Source organism: Perkinsus marinus (assembly GCF_000006405.1).
Source record: "Perkinsus marinus ATCC 50983 genomic scaffold scf_1104296958234, whole genome shotgun sequence".
In the NCBI taxonomy this organism is placed as follows: domain Eukaryota; phylum Perkinsozoa; order Perkinsida; family Perkinsidae; genus Perkinsus; species Perkinsus marinus.
The window spans coordinates 290680-310946 of NW_003206847.1; the positions used below are offsets into that span (position 1 = coordinate 290680).

The 20267-nt window shown below is 51.2% G+C and overlaps 10 protein-coding genes and 1 non-coding gene across 11 annotated transcripts in view; 4 read left to right on the top strand and 7 right to left on the bottom strand.

The window, feature by feature from the left end:
- Positions 1 to 1282: 1282 nt before the first annotated feature.
- On the bottom strand, positions 1283 to 2690 carry Pmar_PMAR006059 (hypothetical protein; the record flags this gene model as incomplete). The annotated part of the gene is made up of 4 exons (XM_002774432.1): positions 1283 to 1301; positions 1346 to 1460; positions 1500 to 1647; positions 1734 to 2690. The coding sequence occupies 4 exons, from the start codon at positions 2688 to 2690 to the stop codon at positions 1283 to 1285; spliced, it is 1239 nt and encodes a 412-aa protein (XP_002774478.1).
- Positions 2691 to 3289: 599 nt separating this feature from the next.
- Positions 3290 to 4709, top strand: Pmar_PMAR006060 (hypothetical protein; the record flags this gene model as incomplete). The annotated part of the gene is made up of 3 exons (XM_002774433.1): positions 3290 to 3785; positions 3848 to 3918; positions 3985 to 4709. The coding sequence occupies 3 exons, from the start codon at positions 3290 to 3292 to the stop codon at positions 4249 to 4251; spliced, it is 834 nt and encodes a 277-aa protein (XP_002774479.1). The 3' UTR covers positions 4252 to 4709.
- A 1189-nt stretch (positions 4710 to 5898) lies between these two features.
- Positions 5899 to 8291, top strand: Pmar_PMAR006061 (actin, putative; the record flags this gene model as incomplete). The annotated part of the gene is made up of 5 exons (XM_002774434.1): positions 5899 to 5974; positions 6733 to 6867; positions 6915 to 7947; positions 7998 to 8121; positions 8169 to 8291. 5 exons carry the CDS (start codon positions 5899 to 5901, stop codon positions 8289 to 8291), a joined length of 1491 nt encoding a protein of 496 aa, XP_002774480.1.
- Positions 8292 to 8410: 119 nt separating this feature from the next.
- Positions 8411 to 9905, top strand: Pmar_PMAR006062 (hypothetical protein; the record flags this gene model as incomplete). The annotated part of the gene is made up of 6 exons (XM_002774435.1): positions 8411 to 8597; positions 8730 to 8878; positions 8921 to 9007; positions 9059 to 9397; positions 9444 to 9534; positions 9748 to 9905. 6 exons carry the CDS (start codon positions 8411 to 8413, stop codon positions 9903 to 9905), a joined length of 1011 nt encoding a protein of 336 aa, XP_002774481.1.
- Positions 9906 to 10102: 197 nt separating this feature from the next.
- On the top strand, positions 10103 to 10488 carry Pmar_PMAR006063 (hypothetical protein; the record flags this gene model as incomplete). The annotated part of the gene is made up of 2 exons (XM_002774436.1): positions 10103 to 10237; positions 10441 to 10488. 2 exons carry the CDS (start codon positions 10103 to 10105, stop codon positions 10486 to 10488), a joined length of 183 nt encoding a protein of 60 aa, XP_002774482.1.
- Positions 10489 to 11184: 696 nt separating this feature from the next.
- On the bottom strand, positions 11185 to 12958 carry Pmar_PMAR006064 (conserved hypothetical protein). The gene is made up of 9 exons (XM_002774437.1): positions 12895 to 12958; positions 12804 to 12853; positions 12689 to 12763; positions 12532 to 12591; positions 12330 to 12425; positions 12027 to 12116; positions 11858 to 11981; positions 11700 to 11810; positions 11185 to 11561 (listed from the first exon to the last, which is right to left on the bottom strand). The coding sequence occupies exons 1-9, from the start codon at positions 12928 to 12930 to the stop codon at positions 11310 to 11312; spliced, it is 894 nt and encodes a 297-aa protein (XP_002774483.1). The 5' UTR covers positions 12931 to 12958; the 3' UTR covers positions 11185 to 11309.
- Positions 12959 to 13937: 979 nt separating this feature from the next.
- On the bottom strand, positions 13938 to 14009 carry Pmar_PMAR006065. The gene has a single exon. It is a non-coding gene; the product is annotated as a tRNA-Thr (tRNA).
- A 432-nt stretch (positions 14010 to 14441) lies between these two features.
- Pmar_PMAR006066 (hypothetical protein) lies at positions 14442 to 14639 on the bottom strand (the record flags this gene model as incomplete). The annotated part of the gene is made up of 1 exon (XM_002774438.1): positions 14442 to 14639. One exon carries the CDS (start codon positions 14637 to 14639, stop codon positions 14442 to 14444), a length of 198 nt encoding a protein of 65 aa, XP_002774484.1.
- A 1119-nt stretch (positions 14640 to 15758) lies between these two features.
- Pmar_PMAR006067 (Protein FAM86A, putative) lies at positions 15759 to 16781 on the bottom strand (the record flags this gene model as incomplete). The annotated part of the gene is made up of 1 exon (XM_002774439.1): positions 15759 to 16781. The coding sequence occupies one exon, from the start codon at positions 16779 to 16781 to the stop codon at positions 15759 to 15761; it is 1023 nt and encodes a 340-aa protein (XP_002774485.1).
- A 728-nt stretch (positions 16782 to 17509) lies between these two features.
- On the bottom strand, positions 17510 to 18039 carry Pmar_PMAR006068 (sodium/hydrogen exchanger 7, putative; the record flags this gene model as incomplete). The annotated part of the gene is made up of 1 exon (XM_002774440.1): positions 17510 to 18039. A coding segment is annotated over one exon (530 nt), but the record flags the coding sequence as incomplete, so codon positions are not given.
- A 281-nt stretch (positions 18040 to 18320) lies between these two features.
- Pmar_PMAR006069 (glutathione s-transferase, putative) overlaps positions 18321 to 20267 on the bottom strand; it is a gene marked incomplete at both ends in the record, with an annotated part of 3864 nt that continues 1917 nt past the window's right edge. The window contains one exon of the mRNA XM_002774441.1: positions 18321 to 19487. Within this exon, the coding sequence (XP_002774487.1) occupies positions 18321 to 19487 (1167 nt within the window). The remainder of the gene's footprint in view (positions 19488 to 20267) is intronic.

The following is a 20267-nucleotide window of genomic DNA, read 5'->3' on the forward strand; positions in this document are numbered from 1 at the left end:
TACGCAGCCATTTCTGAAGTCTCTCCGCACGGCGTTCCAACTGCTCTGGAGAGGATATCGGGCCCCTGGCTCGATACCGTCCAATAACTTCGTCAAATCTCCCAGCAGGTATTGGCCGCCCTTCTAGGGCGTTCCACCAAGTTGGGTGAACCAGGTTCTCGTGCCCCCCGAGCTTTGACCTCCCACACTAGGGGCGTGTGATCGCTAGGGATCGCCCACCCCTCCGCGGTTCTAGCTCCTTTCGTGCAGTCGCCCACCACCGCATCCCCTGCGAAGACCGCATCTATGTATGACGACCACCTGGAGTTCGAAAATGTGGGTTGCCCCTGGTTCTCGTTCACACAAGTGAGCATCTCACGGATGCACCAGTCTTCGACCTCCTCTCCTCTCCGCCACAGATGCGACCCGCCGGTGCCTGACGTAGAGTGCCACAGGTTTGAGTAGCTGTTCATATCGCCGCCTATGTAGGCTCGGCTAGTCGCATTTATACGGTCCAGCATTACTGCTGGTGACACCCCCGAGCTGACGTAGGTCGAGCAGACTTCCAGCTGTTGTCCAGACGGTGTCCGTATCTCTATCCAGATGCAATCCCTACCAGTAGTTTTAGCCGTGTGTGTGCAGTCCTGCTTTAGAAGAATGGCAACCCTCGGGTATGGGTCACACTGAGAAGGCACTATCACCCTGAACCCGCTTGCGACCCTGGGTAGCCTTCCAGGGGGCTCTTGCACTAGGCATGCAAGGACGTCAGATTTATCGGCTTCCCTTGCCAAAGCAGATAATGCTTCCGGCGATCTCATGACGTTGGCCGAAGCTAGTGTGAAGATCGTCGTGCTGCTACTACCGCTACTACTACTGCTGCTCCTATTAACGTAATCCCTACTTGCTATCATCTCACTACCTGCACCATCACCTTGGGCGACTCCCGCGACCGCCTGCACGCTACTGAGCATGTTCGCGGCCTACGACACCACCTCGAGTTTGTGCCCCCGGCTCCCTCACGACGCCGTTGACTGCGTCGCAGAGCTGGTATTGCACCGCCCCATGCCCCACCTTCTTACAGTAAACACACCGCCTTGTTTTATCCTGCAGCCCCCTGGGACATTCGCTGATGGCATGCGAGCTGTCCCCACACCAGGTACAGGCAGGCTCTTTCGTGCATTCCTCCGACGGCCCATGCCGTTGGCCGCAGGAGTAGCACACCCTGCAGAAATAGTGTCTCTTCACGACAGCGCGGGCATCCCCTATGAAAACCTCTCCAGTACCGCGTGTACACTCCAAGAATCTAGCACATGTCGCCTCGTCTGCGCGAATGACGACTGAGCCCCAACCTTCTTGCTTTCCCGACCTCCTCACGACCTCGTAGTCTCCTCTGAAGCCGTTGCGCAAGCTCAGTTCCTTGCGGAAGGTGTCCTCATTTATGGGACATGGGACACCTGTAAATCTGAGCTCGGCCTTCTTACCTGGGAGCGGCGTCACTAGCCATGTATCTGAGGCCTTACCCATGTCCAGGATGGACTTGAAGGTGGCATTGTCATTGCATTCTAACGCCAGCCCAAAGGTAACAGGCCAGATACCCCTGATCCTCCATTTCATACCTTCTTCAGTAGCTAATAGCCTCCTAAAGTCGGTGGCCAACTCCTCCTTCACCTGCGCTTCCAGGTTCGGCCATCTCCCGACTGGGCTATCTCCAACCAGTCCCTTGCGACTCAGGACGAGTCTCAGGCTGGACTTACGCCCTTTTTCCGCGGGGGCTGGGGGCAACCTGCTCGGTGCTGCCCTGCCTCTCCTCCCGGGCCGGGAGTCCCGGCGCCTCCGGTTTGCAGGTTTGGATTTGCGCGCACTGATCCACTCCTGTTACGCCTTCGACTCCTGACCTCCGTCCACGCAGGACTGCCATCCGCGGCGCTACCTCCATTCAGCTCTCTTTGGTTGCCCCTGGGGCCATTATTCGACGCCTGCCCACTGGTAGGCACCGATATGGCGGCCAACTGCACTGGAGCTTGATGCCTAGGCTCCGTGCCCGCAAGGCCGAGTCCACCCGTCGGGTTAGCTCTCCTATTTCTCCCTGGCGGATTCGGGGGAGGGCGCGCTGGGGCCTCCGGTACCGATGGCAGGGCGCTGCTAATCGCTTCGAGCTGTGCCTTCAGTGCCGCCGTCTCCTGCATGCACTCTATGAGCCTTTGCCTTTCGAGGGCCAACGCTTCACAGTTGGTCATATAAAGGCCACTGAGGATGCTTAGACCTTTCTCGATGTGGATAATCTCCTGCTTGCATAGTCTCTTGTCTTCCAGTTTTCCCAGGATGCTAACCACTCTCTCGAAGGAGCCGAGCCCCGTAGGATCCAACACCTTGAGCTCGGCCAGGCACTTGTTGTTGGCCCCCTCCGGCAGAGCCGGGAGCCCTCCTGGTGCGACAGATTGCTGGCGGTGGCGATTGGCCGTAGCGGGCCCGACACCAGATTGCCTAGGCACAGCCTCTGTGCCTCCTTGTGTTGATATCAGATCCCCTCCATCATTCTCCTGCGTTCCAAAGTCCAGCGGCTCCTGCGACTCCTGCGTTCCTTCGACGCTCCCACCGGCAATGCTGCTGTTTCTCGGGGTGGCGAAGCGAGCGGGGGGGTCGTCTCCGGACAGAGCGATGGAGAACGCGCGAGAGCGCTGGGACGAGGGGGTATTGCTACCCCCGGGCATGGTTAAGCTTGATGAAACAACTAACCTTGAGAGTAGTAGTAGTAGTAGTAGTAGTAGTAGTAGTAGTAGTAGTAGTAGTAGTAGTAGTAGTAGTAGTAGTAGTAGTACAGCAGCCTTCCCTTGTCCATTAATCAACATTTTGCTCAGGTACTCTCCTACACTGACAGTAGATGTACCCTACAGAGCGACCAGCGGGGCGTACTACCCTACGCTCACTAGGCTCTGCTATGTACTGGGCATTAGTTTCGTGAAGTCAGATTGTTCAGTATCGTGCACAAAAGTCGAAGACTCTCCACGAAGGCCCTTTTTTGAAATCCGTAACTGGATCCTATCTCTCGGTAGTATCCAATCCTGAACTGCCACAACGCCTTCTTGTACTCAGGTTCGCTTTTTTCAATCAAGTTGAAGGTACCGATAGTCGCTTCTCTCAAGAGCCTACTGTTCACAATATCCACTATTTTCAATATCATTCATTTTACTATCACTATCCCCTCATCCAATGCTACCACGCATTTACGGGATATAACAATAGCCGATTGGATGTCATCCCGAGCCTACTCGATGAGTTCATCTTCTGTGTTTTCCTCCCATGGCTGGCTATGTTCTGCAGCCTCAGCGTGCAGAGTGCTGCCCTTTGCCCTGCAGATGTTGCAGTGGAGTTCCTGAGGGCCCACTGGGGTGATGCCAGGGATTTGTGGAGGAAATGGGCTGACTTGGGCGATGATAACTGCATAGGACGATTTGCTGGCCATGGGATTAGAACCCTTGCGGAAAAGCTGGTAGAGGATTCTAAGATTACGGTCAAGTTAGCGACCGAAGTGGACAACCTGGAAGCTCTTTTGAGTATTTATGATTATGTGGTGGTGGCCACAGAAGCGCCCACTGCCGCTAGGCTACTTGAAAGTGTCGATGCTGAGAGGGCTGCTCTGTTGAAGCGGTTGAAGCACGAGCGTAGTGTGGTCTGGATGCACAGAGACCTCCGCATGCCCCCCGACCTGACCAACACTTCATGGCATTCTGGACTTAATCTCTTCATCGCTTCATCTGCTGCTGCCAATTGGAAATTGCTAGGCACTACTGAGCCGATCAACGCATGTAGTACCCGGGTGAACGTGGAGAATGGGCAGCAGCAGCAGTAGGAGCCACGACTTCCTCAGATGTATCAGTGTATCTACCATCATGCGACGCCGAACTGAAGAGTGAGACAGAAAGCAGAGGGAAGGATGTGGTAATAGTAGTAGTGGTGCTGCCGCGGTGTGAGTAGTAGATGCTGGTGGTGATACCTGGTTTTAAGGTAATCCAGACGTGGGCACCACTTGGGTTGGTGTCACCAGAGCCTAAAGAGCTCCTTCACAAGGCGTCCTACTTCACTCGTCCTGTTCTTACAACAGACTACTTCAACATAATATCTAACTTGGTTAAGTCCCACGGGCGACATAGAGCATATCTAGCAGGCAGCTATAGTTATGCTGGCAATAGGAAGATACCTCTCTTGGAGAATGCTATGCTATCGGTACGATTCTTGCGAGTTCTCTGGAGCCTACGAAACGCTAGGTTTTAAGATCGCTTTTTCCGCTGCCGTTCCCGTCGTGCTGAAATGCATTCGCTCAGAATTAAAAACATAGGATTTTGGAATTTGAGTATGTTATAGATAGTCAACCCATCGTGCATTCTCAACGTAGTGTGCCTAGAGACTGCTGTCTTACAGGGCATATATAAAATTTTAAGCGTAATCGCAGTGTAGTTGGGAATGAAGGAGTAGAAACTATACAGAAAGAAAGAGATTATGAAGGGGAGCAGAATGATAGGTACATTGCCGTATCAGACTGTGATGTAGTAAGAACAGGAGCGTTTGCAAGTTGGCCGTTTGAACGTTTTACCGCACTTCTTCGAGCAACGATCACGTTGTGCTCTGCTATTTAGTTATAGATCAGCGGCGGCCAAGATCTTGGGCGTCACCGAGGACAAGCTTCTAAATAGCACACTTGGCGTGTGATAGCTCATTGATGATGTTCACATGCTGGAAGTACAGCTAGGAGTTTCTTTGAATCCTCACATGGTCAGTGTTTTGGCACCTCTGGTGGTATTGGGTTTTCTCTAAATGCTGCTTAATAGGTGGGAATGCTCATGGCTGCCTATTCTGGGTAGTCAGTGAACACGTACACTCGTGAGAGAGGCAGGCGTTAGGTTTCTATGATGTATACGAGTAGAGAGAGCAACAGTGACCATATTGCAATCAAGTTAAGCACGAAATTTTGAGGGTTTCCTTATCATAGCACAGGGGTAACAAATCTAGAGCCGATAGATAGCGAATGTCTTCTTCTGTGGCAGTGGAATCCAAGGTCGCGGTAAACAGTTTATTAAATACCCTTTATTCTGCCAACTTTGCCAGATGACTGGGCATCTGGTGGGGTACAAGTCTGAGCAGGACTTTAGGAAGAGGCAATCCAAGAAAACTAGCCCTCCTCAAACACTGATGAGGGAGGCTTGACCGGGAAGTGCGGTAGAACTAAATGATTCTCCTTTTCGAGGCCTCGCTGGAGAAGTTGTCGTCATCTTGAGCTTCTGTGTGGGCTCGGAGTTATGTCCCGGTAGATGCACAGGAACGAACCCGGCACACATCTCTGTTCGGGCGCGCGCTACATTTAATGGCGCGTGACGGTGAGCATCATCGGAGTCTCCTTAGGGCACGATAAATGTCAGCGACTCTCGATGGTGACTTCCAGGCGCTACGAAAGAGGTCGGAAAAAGATGGAGTTCGGATGGGCAGGGATCATTTGAAAGCGGCGTCAATGAAGGAAATCCAAGCAAGAGACGACCCAGTTGTATTGCTGTGAGTTTTTGACATTATCGCGGATAGCCGTTGCCGCTGTTAGAGAGGATCTCGGGGAGGTCTATTGGGAGGACGGGCCAGTGATCCTCTGTCACAAGCTGTTTATCGTACGAAGGAAGATATTATATATAGTCGTCGGACGGTGAGGCTTGAGTGACGACTATGGCTCGACACGGACTTTCAGGTGCCGACAGTTACTATGCTGTTAGCTGAGCTTCGGCGTTGTAGAGAAGAGCTACACCGCTTGAGGGGGTGTGATATCGAGACTAGTGCTAAAATGGCTGGTATGAAGACCTTTGCATATTCGAAAAGGTTGGAGGAGAAAGCACAGAGGAGGCGAGCCAGGATCTTGGGGCTCATCCCAGCATGATACGGATGATGTCCGCTCTTGATCTTGGTGGTCGCAGTGTTTTGTGGTGGTGTCATGAGCTTCAGCTGAGCAAAGGACTGAGTATGCAGGGGTAAATACATTTTATTAATATCTAATTATATGTCAATATGTAAGGGAATATCATCAATAGGGTTTATCATAATATTGATAATAATGGAGTTTCACCCGTTTTACGTAAGGTGGCGTAAAACTCGGTGAAAAACGCGATATTCGCGGCCTGTACTAGTCGTGAAATATGTTTTTCACTAGTGTTTTTCATATCACTAGGGTGAATCGGTAACGTCTAGTATAATATCTATATTTTAGTATAATGTTTTTGTTAATATGTCAGACTGAGTATGCAGGGTGAAATCTTCTAGTATCGTGGGTCCTCGGTGGTGACCATCGCTCCGATACCCCTCTCACACGCTTTCGGCTCTCCACATGATACGCGAACTGAATGCGGTTTACGGCAGATATTTCTTCGGTTTTTCCGGCCGGAGTTTCTATTGAACTTGAATGACCTCCTACATGGAAACACGATCGAGAACTGCTGTTCTCTTTTCCTTACTGAACTGCTTTGGAGTGGAAACCGATTCGGCCACGTGAGTGATGGAAACTGTTTTTCGACATCTGAGGCTGTGCAGTGGGAGATGGTCTCAAGGTACTGGCTCCCCTGGTCAGCCTAGCGGCCATAGTACTTTTCCAATTCGTAAGGATGGTGTTGCGCCGTCTTAGGAAGGCTACTGATCAAGGACATGATGGCAAGCCCTTTCTATGACATTGCTTGTCGAGTTTAGTTGTGCAGTGGGCGGGGATCGAACCGGGGACCTCTGTAGATATGGATCAATATGACAACGACTGTTACTCTACTATAACACCACCGGCGATGGTGTTGGACTTGGGAGCTGCCAACTTCCGGGCCGGCGTATGTGGTGATGACAGTCCATCAATAGAGGCATCGAGCGTGTTAGGTAGTAAGGACAGTGCTTGGTCATTATAAAGAGGACCCATGGTTTAGGCGTGAACAAAGAACAATCAGCCTCCGAGGCGGCGCCTCAAGGCAGCCGTCGCTATCGATCTCCAGTCTCACTATATGATAGCACCTCTACTATGCGGAGTTGCAGTGGAGTGAAGCCTTGTGTATTCTATGACCATCGAGTTCGTCAAGTCCGAATGGACGTTGATGGCATCGAGACTATCGCTGACTTCTGTTTCGGCTCAAGAGGTGGCCTCCCTTCTACGTCCACAGCTCCATTGCTCATAGTGTCCCCTAACAACATCTCCCCCATCCAACGGTCGCAGATCCTGGATCTTGCTTTTGAACGCTTGAATTGCCCTGCAGTCTATATGCCTCGACGAGCCTCTATGGCGGCATTCAGCCACGGCCAGAGCTGCAGTCTGGTGCTGGACGTAGGGGCTAGCATGGTCAGCTGTGTGCCAGTTATGGACGGCTTTGTCATGCAAAGGCCTTCAGTAGAGTACCCTGTGGGGGGCGATACCCTGGATGCCTTCCTACTAGAGAGGTTACTAGGCCCTCGATCTCTACGGGACCTTCATAGTGTACCCTCAGCGATGCGGCTCCAACGAGTTCGCGATGTGAAGCACTCCTACTGTGCTCGTCTGGCAACATCACCGATGAAGCCGAAGCAAATTCAAGCCATATTCGGCACTTTGAGTGGTCGGAATTCACCAAGCCCATCGCCACTGAGCTCGCCCCGTAGCACTTGTGCTGGTTTTAATCTCCCAGACGGCACTGATTTGGCGTCGTTGAGGCCCCCACAGGACTTCGCCCGAGCCTTGCCGGAGCTTCTTTTCGACCCCTCCGGGTTCACAAGTGCGGCAAATCGGTTGTCAAGTCACGTGCCTCGAGGCGTCGTGCCGGGCACCTCACTACTACCTCCTGTCAACCTTGCAGGCTTCCGAGGCCTTCCTAAGATGGTCATGGAAGTGGTGCCTCAAATTGACGTGGACGTCAGGCAACGGGTATGTGCGTCAATTACGATTACAGGAGGGCAGAGTTGCATTGAGAATTTACCCCAGCGTTTGCGACAGTGAGTGAAGGAACGTTTACTTTCACGTCGAGGGACGCTGCCCGCCTCAGATGCCTGGGCCCGAACAGTGGTGGTGACACGGGTGTTAGCAGCATACCATCCCTGGCGAGAGTACGTCTACTGGCGGCGGAGACTCAGGCGGAGCGAAGGGCCTCCTCGTGGTTGGGAGCATCGGTAATTTCGTGGCGCGTGACGCGCTCAACAGAGTCTCTGGCTGACAGATACTAGGAAGTTTGTCGTCATTCCAACACTTGATGGTCACCAAGAAGGAGTGGGCCGAGAAGGGCGCCTCGAGACTAGCTCAGCAAGGGAATATCGCTTCGAACGAGCGAATGCCAATATAGTCGTAACATATACGTAAAATTATTTCTACTGCTACCACCGGATCAGCGTTGCTGCCCTCGAGCCATCAATGCGGAACGGGCTGTTTCGAGGAGACGTATGTTGACCTTCCTACTTCCTAATGCCGCCGAATGCTGCTCCATCGTGGTGGATCGATACGTGCTTCCAATTTCTGGATGTCTGTAGTGCAGCTCTGAGGGACCAAGGCCTGTCGGTGAAGTCACAAGGGTCCTTTGCTCAAGGCTTGGCCGTGGAAGGCAGCGATCTTGATGCCGTTATATATAGGAAGGGCTTCGAGGCACCTAAGGGTAAGAGTACTACCATTATAGCTCTGCTATGTGACTGCTGTTGCATATTTGCGCTGAAAGCTCCGCTGCTCCCTCCGGGGGCATTAGATTCTGCGGCCATGATTGTCATTCATCATAGACTATTGTCGGCAGGTAAGGCTGTGGTGAATGCTCTAACGGGCGCTAGTCGGCGGGTTATGAGCTATGTTAATAACGGCAAGGGTGGCCCCTATATGCATCTCAGGACCATTGAAAGGGTCCCTTGGGCTAGGATACCATTGGTGAAACTACAGTTCACCTGGGTAGTAGTAAGATGGATGGCGATCGTCTGATGTGGTGGTCAGGGATGGCCCTCGGGGAGAGGCAAGCCATGGACTGTTGAAGTGGACCTTTCCTATGGGGATGAAACAAGAGGCTCCTACGATACTCGGGTACTCACAGCCGCGTCACTCGCCACGAAATTATATCGTTACTGTGGTCAGATCGGCACCCTGGTTTCTTCCCAACCTCAACTGCGTACCTTCTTGCAGACCATCAAGGGCTGGGCGCTATCTCAGGAGGAAGGCATCCTGAACTCGCAACGTCAAGCCTTGAGCACGTTTGCTCTCATTCTCCTAGGGCTTTGCTATTACAATAGGAATCTCCGTCGCGAGCAGCCAGTTGAGGTCGATGGCTTCTTTCATTTCATTACTCGAGAGATCGGCAATCTTGATGCTAGCGTTTGTCACATTTGGGTGGAAGAAGGTCAATTAAAGCACGTGGTGGACGAGGAGGACGATGAGGACCGTAGTAGACTCACCCGAAGCCCTCTCAAAATCTTGGTGAGCTCAATAGGCCTATTTCGCATTGTGAACGTGACTGGTGAAGGTACCAGGGGAAGGTCCAGAGAGCAACGCGGCGAGGAGTCTATCCCGGAAAATGTGGATGCAGGTCGTCTACCCCGCTTTTGAACGAGCAAGTCTGAATAGTCGGCGGAAAACTGTTGGCCCTTCCCCGGTGAGTCGAGGGTGCTGATGTGGGTATTTCGTCAACACTGGAATGCCCCAAATGAAATGACTTGAGCGGAGCCATTAAATAGGTACGAGGTCCTCGGGGAAGCCTCGTCGGGAAGCAGCCCTTGGTCAATGGGCGTCGTCGTCGTACTACCAGTCATGGTGCTGTTTATATGTAGGGCCTCCACGAAGCTCCGGTGACGAGAGAGGTCGAGTACAGAATGCGGCCGAGTTTGAATTTTCCAAGGCTACTACTACAAAAAGGACCCTATTCGAGACCAAGTTGAGATTGCATAATGATAATGAGTATGTTGACTGCGTTTTCCTTTTATCTTGAACTGTTGGGTTTACAAGTTGGGGGATGGTTCAAACAACGTAACCTTCACCGGGGAATGGTATAGCAATCATAAATGCGTCTTCGATTATTCATCTCCAGCGTTATCAGAATCTATTGAATCAGCCAGCTGAGGCTCTTTGGAAATGCTGAGCTCAACTATCCGTCCATTGTCCTCTCTATCCCGGAACTCCGCCATCATGTCCGCATTCGCGAAGATGTTCGGTGGTAAGACACGGCAGGGGGTGACTGATACTACTAATGAGAGTGCTGGGCTTGTGAAGGACTTCCGGAATACAACCTGCAGGCTGCCCCCGACCATTAAGAAGGATGAAGTAAGTGTTTTGTTGTACACCATTAATGTGATCGACGCTTGCCAGCATTTGTTGCGTGCTGCGAAGCGGTGTGAGACATGCCGCCGATGGTTCACCGAGGAAGTCTGTCGAGTGTGTCACCCCGCATGGTATGATGCCTGTCTGAACGCTCACCATCCGGTACACTACTCACCATCAGTTTGTGAGTATTGGTGATAGCTCAGGTACATGGCGACAAGGAAGCTGATGAAACAAAGGTGAAGGACCATTGAGAAAAGAGACTTGTATTTGACGTGTAATTTTTGATATTGGTGTACTTCTTACAGATTCATCTTCCTCCAGCTTTTGCTGCTGAATCCTCTTTCGCCGCTTTTCCTCGCGTTCACTTGGAACAGTCTTACTACGAACAGGCGCTCCAGGGCAAACAGAAATGGCGGTGAATAACACAAACTCCAACGCAGAACTTATGTCCACTTCCTAGATAGGATATTAATTCTGGGAGTCCCCATTCGACATGTTACATATCGGCAGTATGAGACACATATCACATCAATCTCACGCTGCCGATAATCCAGCGTGTAAGGCACTACATCAAACACTTAGTAAAAGCTTCTGCCTCCCCCGTCGACTCGCATAATGACCGTCACATGACTCGTCAAACTCAACAGAGAAGACAATAAATGAATACCTTCTTTCGTGACGGAATACATGACTTCACGACTACATGTCTGCGTGTGTCACCTCCCACACACGGTGCACCACGCTGAATGCCGCAACATTTTTTCATCTTCAGTGAATCACCGGTAACGCCATTTACATGAAGTCTTTGAACGCCAATACCACTCTTCTACCTCATCTTACTTATGCCTGCGAAAGAAAAGTTGAACCGCTCCAGCCGCAGGACGATACCAACTGAACCCAAAGGCAGCCATAGAAAAAGAAAGTATCATTCGGTCACATCCAGGTGATGGCGGCGCACAACAACAGAGACCGACAGCATAGTGTACACACCAGAAGACCGTTAGGTTCTCTCACAGTGCCCACCGCCACTTATACGTCGAAATGCTACACGGTATAACATAGTTGGAAACCATTATCGTCGGAACCTTCCTCCCGCCTCATTCGTTTTCAATACGATATTGTCACGACTTCTGCCCTCAGACGAGCGCCTCTTGAAGGGAGCACGTCTGACTTGCCGTCCTGAGCCGCTTCGACTGACGGTCCACCCTCCTCTCCTTGGAGTCCTCTGTGGGGGTGTCCGCACTGTGGTCCTAGAATGCTGTCCAGAGTCGCCCCCCTGTTCGGTATCTTCAATCTCCGCAACGGATTCGTCAACCTTGCATACCTATACAGACACCACCGAGACGTCATTAGTCGACCCACGATTGAGAAAACATCTAAAATTAACTAACGTCAACTCCCCGCCGAGTAGTATCGGCAACGGCCGAGGACCCGAGGGGCTGCTGTTGTTTGCCCTTCTCACCTTCAACACTGCTCCATCCACATGTCGTCCATGCAGTTTATTCTCAGCGGTTTCCGCAGCATCACGCCGGATGAACCCGATAAGGGCCGTCGGTATCGAGCCTCTATGAACCTGAGCGGACCCAAGTGCAAGGTGCCGAGGGCCTCACCCACTGCTACCTTCACAGAGACGACCGGGCTGTTGACAGTAGCCTGAAATAGATGATACAGTTGCTGTGGCGTCACAGTGGACGGGCAGTTTCTAACGAACACCCACGACCCAGCGGACATTGGACCAGTGTACCTTTAGGAAGAAGACTCTATCAGAGGGGTGCCTGCTGAGCCTTACATATCATGCCTCCAAACATCCTTACCTCCAATGCTTTCTCGAGGATAGTAGGAATTATTCAAGGCTGAGTCCGGACTAGCTACGCCACCACTGATATTAACAAAAAAGTACCCAAAGGGTTCCATGAGAGATACCCCTCACAGATGAACCATATCGCAAAGCCAACGATTGTTCGGTCCTTACAGGTGACCATTCAGAACGTCCTCCCTGTCACACCCCTACTACTACTACTACTACTACTACTACTACTACTACTACTACTACTACTACTACTACTACTACTACTACTACTACTACTACTACCTTCTAATGTGATTCCCGAACTCGTCATCCTCCATGGCGACATCAGCAGAAACCTTCGCAGTTCGTCTCCGTGTATTCGAGGAGGATGAGAGGGGCCTATTCGAGAGCAATAATACTTCATAGTTTATAGTATTATCCCCTTCACTCATACTATAAATCATATAGTGTGACACGAGCTACAGTGACAGACGCCTACTACTACCCTTCTAAGAGAGCTCTCTCACCGCCATGGCCACGCCCTTTACGTACCACACCAGCAGACCTGCCAAAAACATTACAGCGAGGAGACTCGCAGCATAAGAAAATAATACTATGTACAAACTCCTAGTAGCAGAGCCATGACCCGACACCAGCACTACCGCTTATGATCGTCTCCCTCGGCATCTCCCATGACTATTTCTGCAGCCGTCTCTGCATCGGCAGCGCTCCGCATTCTAAGCAACAACTGAAGTCAGCGCTACCAGCAATGCTTACCTCCCAGCCTGCTGTCGTGTTTCATCATTTGCATTAGCAAGACGACGGACCTAATCATAACTTGGAGGAGGTGCGGTATTGATATAGTTACCCCTCTGAGACTGGAAAGGAAAAGGCGATTCGACATGTTGGGGCTCAAATGGGAATCAACCACTGATCATTAGGCGTTTGCTTTATTCATTTGATCGCCCTGGACACAGTCAGGGTTTTCGTGATAGTTGGCATGCTCACTCGAACGTCTACAACGAGCAAAATTTGCTTAGGGTACTCAAACAAAAACTGGCAAACGCCTTCAGTGTGACACAGGTCATGTGGACTCGATACAAATAAGGACTACGACGGATCACATCGTCAGCAATCGTACCACACAGACCTGTGAATCTCATGCTACACCCCGAGCCGACCCCCTCCCACGTGGCACCTTCATATCACAGACGGAAAACAAAAAGAACTGTGCCGCCCGATGAACCATAAAATTACGGACCGGCAATATAACATCTCCATTGAACCTATATCACCCTAGCCCGGCGTAAAGCAGGCAGTTTGTAGTAGAAGGTGTAGTAGTATTTTCTTCCCTCCTGCAGCGCCGAAAAGAGATGGAGTACAACGAATTCGCACTAGAACCTCGGTCGAAGGAGCCGACTTGGGGTCACTTATCAACACGAACAGGGGGCGACAAGGAGCGATATCACCAACCCATAATGAGCAGCGTGCAAGTAAGATAATGCTGACTGAAGTCTAACTAGCGGAGGTCGCTGTATTGACTCACGGGCAGTTCAATAGACGAGTTCTGAAAGTGGTAACCGGTTACAAAGTCGATATTGAGGGGAAACGCATTGAAATTCGAATCCCATCTCAATGCGCCCAGTTTTGTGAACTAGTGTCGGCTTTGGCTCTTGAACGACCCCTCAGTAGAGTAACACAATAAGACTGCGTGATGGGGTTAAACTAGTATTAACTTCAATCATGCCATTCCTCTGGAACTAGTTCAAATACATTTGCTGGCAGGTACTTGTCGAATTCATCAATAAAAGTTTGTGTCTTCAGGCACTGCATTAACCACTCCTCTGTTACCAAGGCTGGTGTAGGAACAACACCTGAACCACGTGAAGCACTGGTGGCGCCGACAATAAAAGCCGGATGGCGGGATTGAACCGCCGACCTTCAGTTTACAAGACTGACGCTCTACCACTAAGCTAAACCGGCTTGAGAATTCCGACTGCGCCCTTGATTCGTAAAGTCTCCTACCATGTTTGAGGTCAAATAACAATCTTGCGGGTAACTTGTAACCCCTTCCAACAACAACCACCCTCGCGCCTCTCGGGGACTCTTTATCAACGACTCCTCCGCAAAGTCGAACAAGATTGTGATAATGCTCAACGTCCGGAATAGACTGCATCTGTAACAGCAATTCTCAGGGGATCTATGAGAGCAGTCTACTTCTCCTGAAAAGTGTATCCTTATTTTCTCCAGCGGCCCGTTCTTGCCAACTGTCCATCTTGGTCTTCCCGCCCACTCATCAACAAGGTACGAGTCTACTGATAACCACTTTGACGCCGACCGACAGTCGATCAGCCATTCCTCCCCAATGATACTGCATGTAGGAGTACACAGACCATACAGCACCTACGAGGTACTTCATAAAGGTGTCCACAGCGAAAATGGATTCACCTTGAGAGTAACGACAACCTTCTTGCTGGGTACAATGACATGAGTCGGCTTAGGGCAGACCCCCTTCTCCAAACAACGATCAAGATTCTCTATCTTGGCTCCTCCCAGTCTATTGCATAAGCCGTTCGCGGTTCGTTCGAGAGCCGCACCAACTCCCGAAAGCATGAGGACCTTAAAACAATTTCCTTTCCAATTGTTGATCGAAGAGAATTATTCGAGATCGGTGATGCTCACTTTATTGGAGCTCATACTTGAACGCCGACCGCCACTGCTGACTCGAGCCACTGGCGAAGTACTCCTAGAGGCAGGCAGACGGCTCCTGGCCACAGGGGAGCTCTTAGCCTGAATCACAAAGGCTCTTCCGAAAAAATCCTCATTGTAAGGCATTATCTCTTTACAGTCGCTATTCTCCTAGTCGGTGCCGTCGTAATGGACTCCGATGATCTTCTCCTTTTCGACGCCTCAATGTTGTTTGCCAAACTTAGCCGCTTCGAGGCCCTCCTCTGAGCATAACCCTCCACCTCGGCCCCCCCACACGGCCCAGCCCCCAACCCTCGTCCCTCCTGGTCACTCACAACCTCCGAGGAGTACCCATACGGCGGTTGCGTCTCCTCAATGACACAATCCAACACCTCCTCCACCTCATCCACGGACGACTCAGCCACTTCCCCAACCGATACAGGTTCACCACAGTCCATCTCCTGAGTGCTGATCAGCTCCCGTGTGGCTTCTCTCGAGAGGCTGTTGTCGTCGTCGTTGCTGCTACTGCCGATATTTCTTAATTTCTCCAACTCCCACAGCGGCACCGAGCTGTGCATACCGGCGAAAATTCCAAAACTCCGGAACCTCTCAGTGTCCTCTAGATACACCTTGTCAATGAGACTCCGCATCCTGAGTGGATCAGAGATCATCTCCATCATCATCATATCAGACCTACTCCGCTACTCGAAGGCCCTCAACAGCCTTCGCCCAGTTAGCAAGGCGCTCGCCACTGGCCCTAGAGGAGTTCTCCAGCCATACTAGGGCCGAGGCAACTTTGAAGCCTTGACCCTGTCATCAAGAACGTAGCAGAAGCCCTCAATACCACAAACCTCACTCTGAGAAACTCCGCCAGACGAGTTGAATCCCACGCGGAGATGTCATCCCACGTAATGGTAGACGAATTTGCCATCCGTAATTCACTTCAGTTTGCTCGGTATAAAATACGACTACACTCATTATTAACTCATGACCAACTCAATGCCAGCTCTGTGAAACTAGTACTACTACTCCTACGTTCGGAATTCAAGCGCCTATGGCGAAGTCAATCTCATTTGTCACTATATCACAACTTGCCCTCTGACGGATCTCCAACAATACAATATCCATATCCAAGTCTTTGGGCCGTGGACACCGGCCCGCGAGAAACTCCTCTCTGACGAGCCCCTCCCACTGGGCCGGTCCACGTACCAACACCTTCACATCGAGACCATCCAGCAATTTGAGGAATTCTTTCCATGTCGACTCCGTCCGCACAGCACTGCAGAGGTAACACACAGCGTCTTGTCGCATTCGTCTGATAGTCGCCATAAGGGCTCCAACGATAGTCGGGTCGTAGGTGAGGTCAGCCCCAAGAAGGACCTCCGCCGACTCCAACAAATCACTGCGGCTCTGATCGTCCCACCTCAGCTCAGCTACTTCCACGTTATCGAGTTTATTGCTCTTCACATTGGCTCTCAAGGCCTCCACTACCAATGCGTTTCCGTCGGTTAGCACAACCCTCCTAGCGGCACTGAATCCAGCAGCAACGAGACCTACCAAACCACTCCCCGAGCCCAACTCGAGCACGTCCTTGCCCTCAACAGCACACTTGTTGGCGACCAACCAGCTCGCGAGGTACCGACCTGCCTCCCACTGGGAGAGGCCTGTGGTCCCTTGCTCTATAAAACGACCAGAGACGTCGTACCCCAAGGAGATGGACGAATCCCCAACCCGATAAGCGATGAAACCTCTTTCGCTTTCAGGCGTGTTGAGCTCGGAATTATTTTGGGCTATAAATTCATACCATAAATCGTGCACTTCGTCAGTGATGCGGCCAAGCTCCGTTACAAGTCGCTTGACAAAAGCAACTGAGTATTTCAAAGGAGGTGAGCACGTGAGGTCAGCATGAATGGTCTCATCGATGAGAGCCTCTTGAGCCTCCCAAGTAACATAAGGAACGAGTAATGAGGTCCATGGGATGGACCCAACAGGATAGAGGGAGAAATAGTAGCGAGGAAGAGGAAACAGAGAAACACCCTCAGGGGAGGAATCGGCAGCAGAGGCCATTTCAATAGAGGAACTGGGAAAATAAATCCGATTACGGGATAATTCACCCAATTCAACATGCTGTTATCAGAAAGGAGTGAGATGAAGACGTTTATACAGTAAATTGGTACAGTCCCTTACCGTATTCAGAGCTCTTAGAGTGTTGAAGCCCATCGGTGCAAGGCCTTCCTCCACCGACACCATCCAAGAGGACGGCTCATCAAGCTTCCCTTTATACACACGAGTTCGCGAAGGAGTGGTATGATATTGCCAAATTACGCCACCCACCCACCCACTCCCTATCACCTATCTCCAATTTGTTCGTAATGACCAAGGCCCACCTCTCGGCTCGTCTTCCCAAAGCGACGGCTCCTGTATAGTTATTCCCAACCAACACAGAGACCCCATCCATCCTCACAACACAAAAACTTCGCTCCGCTAAGAAAACTCCATAACAAATTATACACTATACTATCATCACTACCGAACTCCTAACGAGGGCATTCTTCGATGCACTAAATGAAATATGCCTTCAACCGTTACTAATTTGATGTCAACTTCCACCAGTATCAATCACTCTATCGTATATCCTTCCTCCAACTCTGCCGAGGTGAGCGCCCTCCGACCATACTCAGAAGCCATCGGAGAGGCCCCTCCCACATCAGAGTCGCTACGACTACTATGCCGTTCAACGCCACTATACCGCATACCACTCTGTCCACTTCTCGTGAACAATGGCAGCAGCACACCGCGATTCAACGCCATGACCAGCCTCTTCATCCCTCCACAGTACCCTGTCGTCATACTGCTGTTTTCCGACGCTATCTCGCAAGCCGCCATCTCGGACCCCAACAGCCAATCTAGAACATAGCTCGCCGAACAGCCCAACACCATCACTGTGAACAATGCTATTACTAACGATACCGAGAGGATCTCATGACCATGCAAAGGGAAATCACGTCTCGCTCGAATTGCCAAGGCCAGTGCCATCGCTCCTCGCAGACCACAGAACGACAAAACAGACGTATACGAGGCCGGCAGTTTACTTCGAGTTCGACAGAGGTTCGCCATCGAAACCGTTGTGTTCACCGATAGTATTCGAGCGCCGAAGGTAGCCAGAGCTGCTATTAAATACGTCGGAATAGATGTGCGTGACAGAGACTTGTCGAAAGAGAAAGGGGCGAGCCCGAGGAAAACAAAGATGACCGCTTCTGCTAGTACTGCGAACAACTCGAAGATTGACTCCGCGAGGTTCCTAGCCTCTGGACTGAGATTCAACCTGGCGAGAAGAAAGAGGTGATCCCGATGGACCTAATTCGTATCTTGCCAAAGTCGACCTAAGATTCCTCCACGGCCTCGCCCCAGTGTTGGAATATATGCTTGCTTTTCTCAGCTAAGCTCAGGAGTTTCCTCATAATTATAGGAGATTATATACAAACTAGAGTAGAAATGCACAGAATTCAAAAACAGTTTCCGAAAATTTCTTCAGAATTCAAATCCATTCACCGACACATGTAGTTGACCATGTGCATATTTTTTCCCACACCGCCCACCCCAAACCTACCACGTATATTTTCTCATGAATATACCGCAGAAGAGGATGGCACATATCCCAGAAAGTTGGAGCCCTTCAGCTAGGAGGTAGCTCATCCACACAAACAGTACAAGTACACTAACTTCCAATACCACACTATAGCCATAACCAGCCGCGTCCACTTCCGGACCTCTTTCGTATCTTCCACGGTCGACCTCTCCAGAAGATACCACTCTAGTAGTCAATTCATAGCCTCCATTTTCTCTCGGGAAATACTTATACACCAACGACGAGGCAAATGCAAATGCCGTCCCCAGCAAGCACGAGCAGAAGAAGACGTATACGAACGTCTGCAAGGCGTGGACCAGAGACCGATCTTCCCAGTGTATCAGCGAGCGATAGAGTACCAGACAAATCGCGTCGTTCAGCAGACTCTCTCCTGCGATCAACCCCGACAGCAGCGGACCAGCCGTCGAAAGGGACTTCAAAATCGATAGGACCGCCACGGGGTCCGTCGCGGAGATCACTGTGGCGAAACCCATGGCCTCGTGTATCGTCCAAGGCGAGCAGAGCTCAAGTTGCCCAGCCAGAAATACCGCCCCTGCGATGAACATAAAACTGCAGAGTGTAGCCCATACGGCCAGCCACACTATGGTGCCGAAATTCTTGAACAGCGTCTTGGTGTCAATACAAAATCCTCCTTGAAAGATAATAGGCGGCAGCAGAACAAAGAAGAAAACCTCTTCGTTGAGCTCGAGTACTTTCTCCAACATAGTCTCCGCTCGAACACTATATAGCAGCAGTCCACACAGCAACCCCAGGGCAGTAGCAAGACCCGACTCGCCGAGCCAACGGACTCTGGCCCATTTCAAAAACTGCCCTCCTAGTAGTGATAGGCCCAAGAGAACAGCGAGGAAGAAGAAACCATTAGCGAGGTACACATCCCTCTTGCCCTCAGGGATCGCCGACGCCGTAGGGACTACCACTGGGACCTCTACAGTAGTCGCATTGCCAGGCACCACCATAGTAGGAGTAGTAGTTGTTACCCTCACTGTTGTCTCAATTGCTGCTGGTACTGTTACATTAACGACCACAGGCACTACTATAGTTCTCCACTTAGGAGTCACTACCGCAGTCGTAGTATTCCCCTCCTCTACCGCAGAGGGAAACCATGTCGTAGCCGATGGGCTCTCCTGAGGCACTCCCGTACCACTCGTCACATTTCCAATGGGCCCCAGCTCCGCAGTAGACCCTAGAGGAGCGCTACTACTGGTCGGACGGGCGCTCGGAGACGTCGACGTCAATGCTACTACTGCTGTTCCCGTCGACGGTGGTGCTGTGGACATCAGAGGAGCTACCGAGGTAGACCACTGTACATAGACCCCGACTCGACACTTCAGTTTACCATGAAACAAATAGAAAATCATTGCCACGAAATCAGTATTAATTCACTTCAATTCTGTTCTTCCTACCAACCACTCCCACCCTGCCATACGCGACCCTCCAGAACGGCACCAACAGCCCCCTCAGTGGCCTCCTCTTCCACTGCTGTTGGGCCGGATGCTCCGCTTCGCTCAAAATACTCTTCAGCCACACCGCTTGCCACTGCTTGGGTTCAAATACCATAAACCCACCATCAGCACTCACCGACGGTACCACCTCGACCTCCTTCAAAATTTCCCTCACTGGTCGCTCACATCGCCACCAAGGCTCCATCAAAAACACCGTGTCACAGCCCTCCACCTCTAGTGCCTCCACCGCTGTAAAACAATCCGTTCCATAATCCCGATCAGATTTGAAACATCTCCGCGAAACACACCCATCCGGCAAAGTGAGATCCCCTGCGCCTGGCTCGACCGGTCTCGACCTCTCGCCCCTATACCTATAAGGGTGTCTCACCCAACTCTTCACCTCCTTCCGGACAGGCCAATACCGCAGGGCTCCTTCCACAGAGCACCCCCGAGGCACCAATA